Below are 14,123 nucleotides of genomic sequence, written 5' to 3' on the forward strand. Positions count from 1 at the left end.
TTAAATCAAAAGATCTAAAATTTTACTTTCTATTCATATCTATTCAAATATAAACAATCTACATTACTATACTTAAGTTCATTCCGAAATTCCTTATACTTTCCTAGATATGCTTTTAGATTAAGCCAATGATTAATAACTAGTATCTCTAGTTTTGCTTAAAAAAAAAAGATTTTTAGGTTAAACCATTTTCCACTGGATTTGACATTTCTGTTCATATCATTCTAGTCATGGGTTCCAGAAACAGTTTTGATTTCTAATTGCGTAAATTAACAGCAGCGTAATGACCTTGAGGTGTGAATCATTGATTAAGATCATGATATACATTTATACTATGGGCAAAAATTTACTAATGCTTGAATAAATTCTATAGACCATGGTTCCATGAATCTATACTCACTAAAAAGCTATCACTTTTTTCTTGAGAACCATACCTTGGTTTCTACTCATGTTAAAATGTACATTTCTGCAAAGTTCATCCACTGAAGTATATTCTTGGGGGAATTTTTTCTGAGGTTTTCTCATTTCTTGGTTGTATGTTTTACCCACTCAACGTGATTTCGAAATTCTAGGGTCTAATTTTATATTGAGTGCATGAATTCACTTTTGGTAACGGATTGATCTATTTTTTCCCCATGTTCTTTTTTTACCCTCTGATACCCTTTTCTATTGCGTACCTAATTCAAGTGTTTGTTTTAGTTTTTCTACAGTTTTCTATTGTGTTTTTGTCTGCAAATTTTGAATTTACTGTGTGGAGGTAAATGCAAAAATTACAGCTTGTTTGCAATTGATCATGTAAATTTTGCATGTATACCTCCACTCAGTAAATACAAAATCTGCAACATGATAAAGAAATCGGGACTCTGACAAATGTTAGGCTTATGCTCTTTTGGGTTTAAGCTTAAGTGGTATATTCTGATATCGCAAACGGAGACGTGTCTTTGATTCAATTAAGCCAGGAGAAAATAATTTGACATAAAAGTACTTGTGACACTATAATATCTGGATTCTCTAGTTGTGCAAATAGTCATACGTAATTTTTTTGGTGCTCCTTATTTTCAGTGACTACAACATCACTCTGGTTTGTGACGACTAGAACGGATCTACACATGTTATTAGTATCTTCTCTAAGAAACTAGTTACTCCAGTACTTATAACGGTAGTTTCTGTTATGCATTTTTGGTTGGCTGGGTTCTTTTTTTATGTATATTCCAGTTTTCGGATTTAACTCTGACACAAACCTGTACTTCAGTGGAATTGTCCTGATAATGATGTTGTTTATGTCTGCGCCGTCTTTTAAATTCCTTATGCTACAGATTGTTTAGAAAAGCCTTCAACGAAGTAGATATCCTCTTGATGGATGTAAGTTTTAATCTATCGAGATTTTGTTTTTGAACGTGGAGTCGTGTAAAAAAGGACTTAAAATGAATTGAAGTATTTTCCACTTCACTTTAAATTACGTCAAACCAAGAAATGGTCTTCTTCCGCAAAATAGGGTTCTCTACTATGTCAAAATCACAATACTTTTTCTCTCGAATTTTATTCTATTTTCAAAGCAATCTGGCTGCTACTTATATATTTGATGTCTTTAAAACATACAAAACTAAATGAAAAAGACATTCATTTAACTTCAAAAGTGCATCCTCTAAGCAGTGAATTGAAGATTCTTTAGGTCGGGTGTGAGAAATAAAATTTGTTACTGGAAAACTTGCTGAACTCTGTGACATCACATTACATAATTACTTACTAAATCCACCATTTCCTTCCCACTCTTCTGTAATTATTGTTCATGCCTTCCATTTCCTCCTTTGCTGCATATAGAATCGTATTATGATGATTTCTATCGTCTTCTGTATCTAATACTCTTAATATTATGATGCATTTCCAGGGATTTTATTTTATTTTATTATTTTTTTTTGGGGAAATTTACATAAACAATCGAGTTCTAGCACGCACAAAAAACCTGTTTAGATGCCCAGCTTACTCCCGAATCTAGAGTAGATTATAATTACCTATCTTAATACTCTCCAGTGAAGTGTTCTTTGTCTCTATAGCTGCTTGGGAGGAACAGCACCACAAACACTTAAAGATGACGACCCAGAAGACAAGATATTTCTTACTGTATCAAATACATGTATTTATACATACTGCTTAGGCAAAACTTTTTCAGATTCGTTATCATTCATGTTAATCATGGAGAAAAATTTACCTGTTTTCTCCTTATATAGCATTTTTGTTTATTCAAGCATAGAACCCCATAACTGAAAAAACACCCACCACCCCACCCATCCTAACCCCCCACCCCACCCCCGCAAAAAAAAATTAATAAAAAAATGTTTAACAAAACGAATAAATAAAAATATTTAAAAATGGTAAAACAAAACAAAAACACAAATAACTCTGATTATCGTCTGTCTTTTGCATGTGCACGCGGTCCTTCTATCGTACATCCATTCAAGAGGTTTTAAGAGATATGTTTGAGCACATTGTGTATTCATGGATTCTATACATCTGGAAGTTTCACTAAATTGAACTCTAAGTAGGATGTAAAAAAAAAACCTCTGCATCCGTTATATGTCAGTACATGTATGTCAAAACTGAAGCCGGTAGATTCAATTCTTCACACACGCGGAAGACATGGAGAACGATACATCGTCTCTCGGTGTTCTCCCGAGAGTGCTGGGGATTTCCTCTGTAGGAGTCGTGTGTATCTTACTTATGCTGAAACTCGGGAATAGAAGGCAGTACAAACTACCACCAGGTCCATGGGCGTGGCCCGTCGTGGGGAACCTCCCGCAACTGAAAGGAAACCCTGGATTTTACTACAAAGTATTAGATTTCAGAGAGAAATACGGGGATATTTTTAGGTTACAGATGGGAGTACACAATGTTATATTTGTTTTTGGACACCGTTATGTCCAAGAACTATTGTGTAATAAAGGAGAGCTGATAACAAAAAGACCAAACTGGATGTATATTCCAGATAAACTTCTTCACGGAAAAGGTTAGCTCTGTAGTGACAGAATATTCTACCAGAGTTTTAGGCTTATGACTGAATAATTTTAACAGTAAATGCAGTGCTAAATAATTATTAAAATTTCTTTATGAATTTTACGCATAATGACACAGCTGTCAAGAAATATATAATTAAATTATCACTTAAATAAAGTTGTAAATCCAGTCTAGTTACTAACTATAATGGGAGATTGATACGTTTAAACTAATAAAGGAATAACTGTCTAATTTTTTGGATTCATGAAGTGATCAATCGAGTGGCTTGCGTGATAATTTGCATAAACGCCGAAGGCGTTTATGCATAAAATTATCACGCAAGCCAATCGATTGATCATCGTCATGAATCCAAAAAATCTGACAGTTATTCCTTATATTTACATGCTACTGATTCTGCAAATTCCCGTGCTAATAGCCCCGCTTCTGTCTCTATTTGTCCCGCCCCGCACGTGATTTTTTTTAACCGCGCCTATTGATGAACCAGTAGATTTATGTAGAAATAAAGTATTTTTACAATTTGTAATTTTATCTCGGACAAAGACATTGGAAATGTAAATATTCTCTGATCATCACGTTGTGAATCTGATTTATTTCACCAAGTCACTTCAAAATTTACATAATAGATAAACACATTTTAAAGCTATATATGGCGTATTTTAGCTAAAAAATATAAATACGAGATTAAGTGAAGACGAACATGATATTTGTTATTTACGTTCAAATTAAAATTTTCACAGATTTTAATTTGAATAACCCCAGTTACCCATCGTTTCTATAGTTAAATTGACTTTAAACTGTGTCTGATATTTAAATGCGGAGTCGGTAAATAAATCAGTTATTGTTTTAAATTTCTAATATCTATGAAACGTGATTGATTTAAATTGTGTAATTTACAGGAAAGTTCTATCTTTATATAAAGTAATAAAAGAAAATTAGAAAGATCTTTTTTAATTTAAGTTAGTCTGAACTTATCAAAAATACGCCATATATGACTTTAATAATATAATTCTCCGTTCGTGGTAAGAAATTGTGCAAAAAAGTATTATTACACTATATTCTAGAAAATAGCATTATCTATTCTTAAAAGGAATTAGACGTTTCTATTAAAAAAAAAAAAACATACAGGTCTTGCTGAACATTTAAAAAGAAATTTCCAAAATTATTAGGAAACATTCTTTCTTCAAAAATATTCTCAGCACCTGGTTTTTGAAGTGAAAAAAAAATTTCTATTTTAAATTCATACCATATTTGGAAATTTTTGAATGTTAAAAATTAAAAAAAAGGGGGGGGGGTATTAAGATCTAGTAACGTAGGAGTCACTATGGTCTATATATGGTACTCGTCGAAATAAATAAATAAAGATTAAAGATGAGATTCAAAGTACAATGTATTTTGTTGTCTGTCGTGTAAATGCAAAGTAATCTAGCCCCCCCCCCCCCCAAAAAAAAAAAATCAAACCGTAGTTGGTATTTACAATGTAATATCGATGAAAAAATATGAAAGTTGCTCTGAAGGCCGTAAAAAGATTTTAAAATAGCCAACACCCTCTCGGTATTGATCCAGTCGACCGCTACAGTCTAAAGGGTTAAGGGTGTCTGGTAAATTATTCTGAATTTAAAATCTTATTAAATAAATGTAAAAAGGGATCAAGGCATAAACACCACTATTAAAAGCCTGGGTAGGTTTTTTTTTTTCCATTTGATAGTTGATAGGTACGTGCATTTCTGATAAAACAATCTTAAGGAAGCTTTGAACACTAGTAAAACGTGTGTTTTTGGACTTAGAGAAAATTGTATCATATTTAGTTTATTTAGCTAATTTTCTCCATGTGGTACCTGCCATATTCCTCCAGGAAAAAACTTCAAAGAAAAGAAATACACGTATTAGTGAACAGAACTCGTTATCGTTTACTTACATTGAGAAAATACATACAATTATATTTTTATTTACTTTATCTTAGTATAACGTTAGAAAGATTTAATATCTTTCAGTTTGTGTCATTTTCTGTAGATTCCCCTTGATTTCATTTACATCAAAGGGCAGATCACTTTAACTGCATAAAATTACCATGAAATAAGAACTTTCTTGTAAGCAGTGTTTAGAGCTTCCTAAAACTAATAATAGTAAATCAAAATCTTTTATGGTCCACGCAGTTGAAAATTACAATACATGTATACGTCTACAATCTTTACGGACAACCCTCAGAAAGAGCGAAGACAGTTATATCTCTTTCATACAATGTACCAAGTACATATCCAATCTGTTTGGTAGATCACACGTAAACCAAAGTTAATCAAATTCTTTATTGAACACTTATAGTTGAATATTTTTCCATGCATCTCTTGAAATTTTTACATATGGAACCAACCATTAACAGGCATAGTGTGGAGTTTTGGAGAATCATGGCGTACGATGCAGGCCAATTTAAAATCTGCACAAGAAGACCCAATCGTGGTATCAGCGCTCCAGCGGCATCTAGCGGCAGAATACGAGATGTTCCAGTCACACGCAAAAAAATGTTCTTCCCATACTTTGGAAGATTTGATCCGCCAAGTCGCTTTCAACTTTCTTTCATCGTTCCTAATGGGCAAAAGGTCTTTAGTTTTCCGAAGCTTGTTTTTGTTTCCCGACTATTTTTTCGTTAAATTGCTACCTGTGCTTTTCAACCAGTTAGTGTTCCTAATTAGACATGCACAGAATTTGATCTAATTGTTAGATTTAATACTCGTATAGTTATAGATTTCATGGAATTTGTAACATTGCTTTGATGTTTTATTATTATGTCACCCGAACGAACGGGGCGACATGTATGTTTTGTTATCTCTAGGTATAATTTTGTCCGCGAATGTTCCATCGTCTCAAGCCACGGTCCGGAGTCCGCATATAGCTCTCTCCTACCAGAATGGGAGAGGATCGTACATTTTGGCCGTGGTTTGCGACGATGCGAATGTTCTGGCTTGGACACTCATGTTGAAACTTCACAGAAATGAGAGTCACCAAGTTTAGTTGTGCTTTACATCTTCCTGCCAATCTACTAGTATTTGAAACTTTAACATGTTTAAATATTGTTCCTTGCATTGTAAAAGTGATTTCTGCCAAATATTAAAATCTATTGAACAAAATTTGGGCATCGCTATTGCATGAAAAGAACGTCTGATTTAAAAAAAGACCATTTTGTTTATTGACAAAGTACAGGTTATGCTGTGTGGGCGCTTGCTTAACATCTTCCTTTCCACGACTATATTGTGGCATTTTGGCCAGTGTGGGGACACATACTAGTATGCTTCCGCTTGCAATGGCAGACATTCTAGGTTAATTTTTTATACAGGTACAGCTATGAGGACGAGGATATGGTTAAAATACGAGATAAGTTAGCAGATTTCAGCCGATGCATGGCAACAGCCAACTGTGTGAATTTTCTCCCTTTCCTGGCTACACTGGAACGTGCAAAGGTAAGGAATATTATCACCGGTGAGTCCTCTAGGCTTTTCTAGATGATGCAAAGGTCAAGAAAATTATCTACGGTGAGTATCTTGAGCTTAGAGGATGCAAAAGTAATGAAAATTATCTCCGGTGAGTCTTCTTGATTCCTCTAGAGGATGCAAAAGTAATCAAAATTATCTCCGGTGAGTCTTCTTGGCTCCCCTATAGAATGCAAAGGTAAAGAATATTATTCCCGGTGAGTCTTCTTGATTCCTCTAGAGGATGCAAAGGTATAAAGAATAATTATTATTCCCGGAGAATCTCTTGGCTCCTCTAAAGCGTGCAAAGGTAAGGATATTATCCCTGTTGAGTCCTCTTGGTTCCTTTAGAGCGTACAAAGGTAAGGAATTTTATCCCTTGTGTGTCCTATTGCCTTACGAAGAGCGTGCAAAGGTAAGGAATACTATCACAGGTGAATCCTCTAGGGTCCTCTAGAGCATGCAAAGGAATATTATCCCCGGTGAGTCCTCTTGGCTCCTCTAGCTCTTACAAAGATTAGGAATATTATCCCTGATCAGTCCTCTCATGAAAGGTTTAGCCATACGAAAAATAATTTTTGCTTTTTATTCAGATTAAAGAAGCCGAGGATGATCAGGATTTTGTGTTCAGCCAATTTCGAGAAATCCTTCAGGAAAAGTCGAACACGTCAAGGACTGGTCTTCTTTCGGATTTTTTCCAGATTTACCTGTCCAAGTCAGAAAACGAGCGGTCTGCAGACGGCATGACGGGTAAGATCATATACTGACAAACGATCAACTAAATATAATTTTCAGCCAAATTTTTGAATTAAAGTTAAATGAAAAAGTTATATGTTTTTCTTATTTGTAATACATGTACATGTGTAAATTGATATATCAGTTGCATGTATGTATTTCTAGAAATTGATCTTTTACGGACTACTGTCGACATGTTTGTGGCCGGTACAGATAATCTTATGGTATCTACAAAATGGATACTAATGGCTTTGGTCAAGTACCCGGATGTACAATCGAAATGTAGATCGGAGATTATAGAGGTACGCCAAGTGCTCCATTATCACAAACATGACAATAATGAGTAACACGGAAGGAAATCGAACAGCAGTGATTGTTTCATTAAACTTCATTTTTAACCACACTTTGTAGAGTGTCATTTGTAATTTCTGAATGAATGAAATAGTCCCCGTATGTTATATAAAATACGTAAAGAGAACTTTAAAAGTGAACGCTGGTTCGCCTTAGCGGACCCAGATCTGACCCTAGAGCGAACCCAAATTGTTAAACAGCGGATCCCAAGTGAACCCAAAGCGAACCCGGGGTTTACGCTGGTGATTATATATATATATATATATATATATATATATATATATATATATATAGAAAGCACAAGGAAATTCACTTTTATAAGGATACCCACTTCCGTCCCAACCCGGGGTTGAACTCTCGACCTACAGAATCTGTCTCCTAGCAGTACAGGAACAGCGCGCTAGACCGCTCGGCCATCTAGGCAAGTTAAGGACATACGCAACATAGTTTGAACTTTATTGTCTTTTTCCTTGGAGTTGAAGAGTTCCAATACTTAAAGGAACTGTGTGCTAAATTTTAATGTCTATATATGCTATTGTACACTTCTTCTAAAACAAGTTTGGATAAACAAAACATCTAGAATATATGTTTAGTAATTTTTGTATATTTTTCTTTGAATTATACAAGAATTTTCATCAATTGATATCTTTTCAAAACCCCTGGTAATGCATGCTGATTTTTTGTCTACGAACATCTGATAGCACTATAATCTTAAATTAAGAATATCTCGAAAAAGTATCAGTAGGTAAGGTATGTTGCGTATGTCCTTAAAAAACTTGCTTTCGATGCCGATGGAATTCTCGCGGCGCTGTCCTACACTACACGGTCATTGAGAATGGAAGTGAGATACAGTTATTTGGACATTAGTTTTATTAGAGGATCGTTACCGATACACATTGTAATGAATTAATTTTATTTATACAGCACATTTTACAACAACTCTGAAACTAACATAACTGCCCGTAGGTCGAGAGTTCAACCCCGGGTTGGGGCGGAAGTGGATATCCTTATAAAAGTGAATTTCCTTGTGCTTTCTATATTAATATTTCTTCACTAAGGGCAGTTATGTTAGTTTCAGAGTTGTTGTAAAATGTGCTGTATATATATATATATATATATATATATATATATACTGCATGTAGTTGAGGGTAACATTGAAAATTTTCACCCCAAGAAAACCATTGTCAACCGAGGCGTGAAAAGTTTCAATGTTAGATGTACCCTCAACTACATGCTGTATGCAGTCAATATTTTTTGGGGAATATCACCCCTCGTCAAGCAATGTTGACTGTTGCTACGCTGGAGGGCTTTTTTCATCATTCAGAGGGCAATAATGTTTTTTAACAAATGTTTCTTGACGGATCAGATTCAACTTATTTACATGAAAGTATAATATTATGACTTAACAGGCTGTCGGTCGAGATCAAAGGGTCCAATCAGAGGACAGACAAAGGACACCTTACACTTTAGCCACTATCAAGGAAATCCAGAGGATGTACTCACCAGGTACTACCTCCCAGGTGTCTGTGAAATGGTCCTACGTACAAATATAAATACCATCCCCACAAAAAATATGTCACCTCTTTGTTGGCTGAACTTGGGCCCGTATCATTGAAAGGGAAGGGGGACAGCAACCTCCCAAAAATCTTACAAGCAAAAAAAAAAAAAAAAAAAAAAAAACTAAATAAATAAATTAAAAAAAAAAATTAAGTCCAAACTCGATCGCATGTTCGATTTTGGGGGAGAGTATGGTAGGTAGGACCTCTCTTGAACTTTTTGGTACATTTTTTTCAAATGCTGCATTTTGCCCATGTTCGACCTTACCTCAAATGAAAAATTACATATTAAAACTAAAGCAAAAGACTAAACTCAGAAAAAGGGTGGTTCCCACTCCCAGCGTTCTACCGGCCTGAATGTATATATACAAGGAATGTTCGGAAATTATTGAGACATTTTGATCATTTTCCTTTCTAATCAACGCCTTAAGTGAAAATTGGTAGGCAGATTTAACAAACGCAAACAATATATAAAAGAAAGAAATAATTTAGAAATATTTTAATTTATTTTTTCATTTTAAAGACCTATTAATGTGTTGATGGTAGGGGTCAAGTACACGTCATGACCGCAGGAACCGGGGGGCACCGGGGCGGGGGCGCCCCCAATAATTTTGCCGATATATAGAATACTATTGAAAACATAGCTTCTATATGCTTGTGCCCCCTTAATAATAACGTGTGATGACCTTTTTCTATGTTTTTGCTTGTCAAGGAACTTTGGTAGTTGATAGTGCCCCCCAACTGAAAATGCATGGTTGTGCGCCCCCCCCCCCCCCCCCAACTGAATTTGCTTCGAATTCCTACGGGCCTGCACGTACACGTTGGTTTGCGAAACCTCTCTATTATCTCTTTGCTTCGGGGCAATGGACATAAGCAAGTTTAGAATTTCACCGCGACTTATCTAATAATGCTATTAACAAGAACTTTTGCACAATTCTATCGTTTTTCTTGATAAAATTCTTGTGAACTTTTATGAATTTATCTTTTTCTTCTTTTGAGTTTAAATTCTCATTTATTTCCGAACAGCCGTTGTACATGAGTGATTTACAGGAAATTAGAATATGCAATCACTTATTTTGACATGGCATATTTTGATTTATCCACCGAAATTCCAAAATTGGAAAAAATGATTATTTATTACAAACTATTATCCATATCCTTTTATTAATTACTAAATAATATCCTATTAAACTGACATACTACTAGCGTGTAATTACGTACAGTTAAGGTTCATTGATACTCTGGTAAGAGAGACAACTCTTAATGACAAAAATGTCTATTCCTTTATAGATTTGTCAAATTGAAATGTCGATTTTTTGGGTTATTAATTTTTCCCCGCAAGCTATGGTATAAGTGTTTGTATTTTACTTGTAATATATATTTTTTTCGGAAAATCAAAAAAGTTAAATCTATATTTTATATGAGTGAGCAGCGGGTTTATGAACCTTAAGGAACTTACTGAGTAATTACTGATTTCTCCTTATTTTTAGTAACCTTGACTCCATTTCATTGTCCTGAACAGGACATAACGGTCGGAGGATATGATATTCCCAAAGATTCCTTCATCATGATAGACTGTAGAGCGCCATGCAAAAATGGACAGTTTTGGAAAAACCCAGACGTGTTCAGCCCTGACCGATTTCTTGATCTTAATGGCACGCAACGGTTACCAGAGACGTGCTTTATTCCTTACGGAACAGGTAAAAACTTATTATTCTGTACGGCGTTCGGCATCTTTGGGTTTTCCATGCGATCAATTCAACACTCGGTGGTGCAGTGGCGTTTTTGTTCTAGAGTTGCGGAGTAATGAATAAACCCTTATGTCGCGGGTTGTATTCCCACTGGGGGACGTGTAGATAGAATGTTCTATCTAACACAGGTACTTGTGGACAGGACCCCCCCCCCCCCCCCCGATATTCAACCCCGGTGCTTGTTTGACATTTTTTTCCACAAATTATATTTATTGCACTTATTCGTCATGTGTACCATGGGAAATAATCGTGAAAACCCCAAAATAATCATTCCACACAAAAATACCCCACTATACATTATAAGAGAGATAATGTATAGTGGGGTATTTTTGTGTGGAGTGATTATTTTGGGGTTTTCACGATTTTTTCCCATGGTACACATGACGAATAAGTGCAATAAATATAATTTGTGGAAAACTAGAAATATGTCCATAGGACATGAATGCCCCGCCAAGGGTATATTAGTAATGCAACATTGTAACACAAATTGAGAAAAGTGAGGTCAAGGTCAAAGGAAAGGTCAAGGTCAAAAAATATTGATGCAGTTGAATAGCTTACATCAGTATGTATCAGCATATGACATTTGATTCAGAAACTAATTTAAGAAAAGTGAGGTCAAGATCAAAGGAAAGGTCAAGATCAAAAAATGTTGATGTAGTTGAAAAGGTTACATCAGTATGTATTAGCATATGAAGTTTGATGAAAATATTATGAATGGTTTCTTTAAAACTGAGCTAAACACTAATTTAAGAAAAGTGAGGTCAAGGTCAAAGGAAAGGTCAAGGTAAAAAAAAATTGATGCAGTTGAATAGCTCTCATCAGTATGTATCAGCATATGAAGTTTGACACTAATTAAAGAAAAGTGAGGTCAAGGTCAAAGGAAAGGTCAAGGTCAAAAAATGTTGATGTAGTTGAAAAGGTTACATCAGTATGTATTAGCATATGAAGTTTGATGAAAATATTATGAATGGTTTCTTTAAAACTGAGCTAAACACTAATTTAAGAAAAGTGAGGTCAAGGTCAAAGGAAAGGTCAAGGTCAAAAAATATTGATGCAGTTGAATAGCTCTCATCAGTATGTATCAGCATATGAAGTTTGACACTAATTTAAGAAAAGTGAGGTCAAGGTCAAAGGAAAGGTCAAGGTCAAAAAATGTTGATGCAGTTGAATAGCTCTCATCAGTATGTATCAGCATATGAAGTTTGATAACACTATCTTGAATGGTATCTTTAAAACTGAACTAAAAACTTATTTAAGAAAAGTGAGGTCAAGGTCAAAGGAAAGGTCAAGGTAAAAAATATTGATGCAGTTGAATAGCTCTCATCAGTATGTATCAGCATATGAAGTTTGTTAAAAATATCTTGAATGGTCTCATTAAAACAGAGCTAAACATTAATTTAAGAAAAGTGAGGTCAAGGTCAAAATAAAGGTCAAGGTCAAAAAAATGTTGATGCAATTGAAAAGCTTACATCAGTATGTATCAACATATGAAGTTTGATTACACTATCTTGAATGGTATCGTTAAAACTGAGCTAAAAACTAATTTAAGAAAAGTGAGGTCAAGGTCAAAGGAAAGGTCAAGGTCAAAAAATGTTGATGCAGTTGCATAGCCCTCATCAATATCTATCAGCATATGAAGTTTGATAAAAATATCTTGGATAGTTTCTTTGAAACTGAGCTTTGAACAGAGCTAAACGCAAAGTGTGACGGAAGGACAGACGGAAGGACAGAAGGACGGAAGGACGGAAGGATGGAAGACGGACATGACAAACACTATATGCCCCGGCCATATTCATGGCGGGGCATAAAAATGTCAAACAAGCCCCGGGGTGGAATATCGGGGGGGGGGGGTGTTCCTGTCCACAAGTACCTGTGGTCCCAACATGAATAAAAAATTCTTGAAGGGGCGTATTTAGCAAACAACCATGCATAAGATAAATTTTTTTTACCGGATTTCCCTGTTGTCTAAATTCTGAGATTTGCACAAAAATTCTACAAGTGAAAATTATATGGGAAATTTATAAGCTCATCAAATTTGGCTAAGCCTCAAGCGAATACAGAATTTTAGATATTCTGTTATATACAGTTAATATCTAAGCAGTGAATTCTTATTTTTGATGTTGTCGGTTGAATAATTGAGAACCGTGGGTTAGCACGGTATATTTTTCGGAACGGACAGGTGCTGTTATAGGGCCGACGGCATCAAAAAATAAGAATTCAATGCTAATATTTGCATTTTCTTATTTCCTCTCTTCACAAATAATATTTTCATTCATCTTTATTAAAAATTTAGCGCCTTTCAGAATTAGTGTGGGTTATAGACGTAGGAGCCGTTTTGACGTGAAAAGCGATAACGTAGATGAATATTTAAGTACAATTTTTATAATTTTACGACAATTCAAAACGTTCCTATTGTGTATTCAACAACGCCGTGACAAGGTTTCGTGTGTGCTAAAGGGGGGTTGAATGTTGTAGAACTCCAATGGATTTCATAAAGAATATTACACTGAATGTAAATATTATAAAATTCTTCAACTAAATTAAAATTCTTTTTTTAGGTCCTCGATATTGCATTGGTAAATACATAGCCGACATCTTCCTTTACATGTTCACGGCAAACATTCTACAGAATTTTCAGATCACCACCAGAAATCCAGAGGAACAGCTTTCATTCGAAAACGTCTTTAATCTGTTTGGGCTCCATCCTCTGCACTTCGACAAAGTGGAGCTGAAGACATTTGACGAATGATTGTTTGTTCATGTAAATGCTGAGACATACAGACAACAATAGAATTTTTTTAAAACCGTGAACGGACTTTTATATATCTCGTGGCCAGTAAAACGACGGAGTGTCAATATTTTTTTTTTGAACTTTCATTGTCTAACGATTTGATATATTGTATATACATTGATTTACTATTATAGGAAATGTACTCCTGTCATTATCTACGTCCCCCTTTTCACTTAGAAAATAAAAACTTTGATTTAGTCTGTTTTTTCTAACCATACGTGATCGGAATACACGAATTTTGTCCATTTTGTTGTAGTACATGTAATTTAATCTCGGAACCACGCCCACTGAATCTTCTACATGTTGATCTTAGGATAATACACGATCTAATAGATACAGACGTTTTCCGATCCATTTATCTCTGAACATCCGCTGTACTGTTAAGGACTTTCACAAATATGAATAAAAACAAGTGCTAGCGCCCATCCTTTCAGCATTTCAAGTATACCACTCGACATACAACCAT

The 14,123-nt window shown here is 34.9% G+C and overlaps 1 protein-coding gene across 1 annotated transcript; it reads left to right on the plus strand.

Moving 5' to 3' along the window:
• The first annotated feature begins 2,622 nt into the window (after positions 1 to 2,622).
• Positions 2,623 to 13,854, plus strand: LOC133189988 (cytochrome P450 2H2-like). The gene is made up of 8 exons (XM_061325445.1): positions 2,623 to 3,004; positions 5,390 to 5,606; positions 6,341 to 6,464; positions 7,067 to 7,223; positions 7,374 to 7,510; positions 8,969 to 9,065; positions 10,606 to 10,815; positions 13,425 to 13,854. Exons 1-8 carry the CDS (start codon positions 2,638 to 2,640, stop codon positions 13,613 to 13,615), a joined length of 1,500 nt encoding a protein of 499 aa, XP_061181429.1. The 5' UTR covers positions 2,623 to 2,637; the 3' UTR covers positions 13,616 to 13,854.
• Positions 13,855 to 14,123: the final 269 nt, after the last annotated feature.

This window comes from Saccostrea echinata, unplaced genomic scaffold (genome assembly GCF_033153115.1).
Source record: "Saccostrea echinata isolate AGI-Se365-2 ecotype Australia unplaced genomic scaffold, CSIRO_AGI_Sech_v1 ptg000020l, whole genome shotgun sequence".
In the NCBI taxonomy this organism is placed as follows: domain Eukaryota; kingdom Metazoa; phylum Mollusca; class Bivalvia; order Ostreida; family Ostreidae; genus Saccostrea; species Saccostrea echinata.

Bases quoted from the DNA above. Each gene is read 5' to 3' on its own strand.
- LOC133189988 (XM_061325445.1), top strand. From the start codon at position 2,638: ATGGAGAACGATACATCGTCTCTCGGTGTTCTCCCGAGAGTGCTGGGG. The intron at 7,224-7,373 runs GTAAGATCATAT...ATGTATTTCTAG, and splicing joins GTCTGCAGACGGCATGACGG to AAATTGATCTTTTACGGACT. The intron at 9,066-10,605 runs GTACTACCTCCC...CCTTATTTTTAG, and splicing joins CCAGAGGATGTACTCACCAG to TAACCTTGACTCCATTTCAT.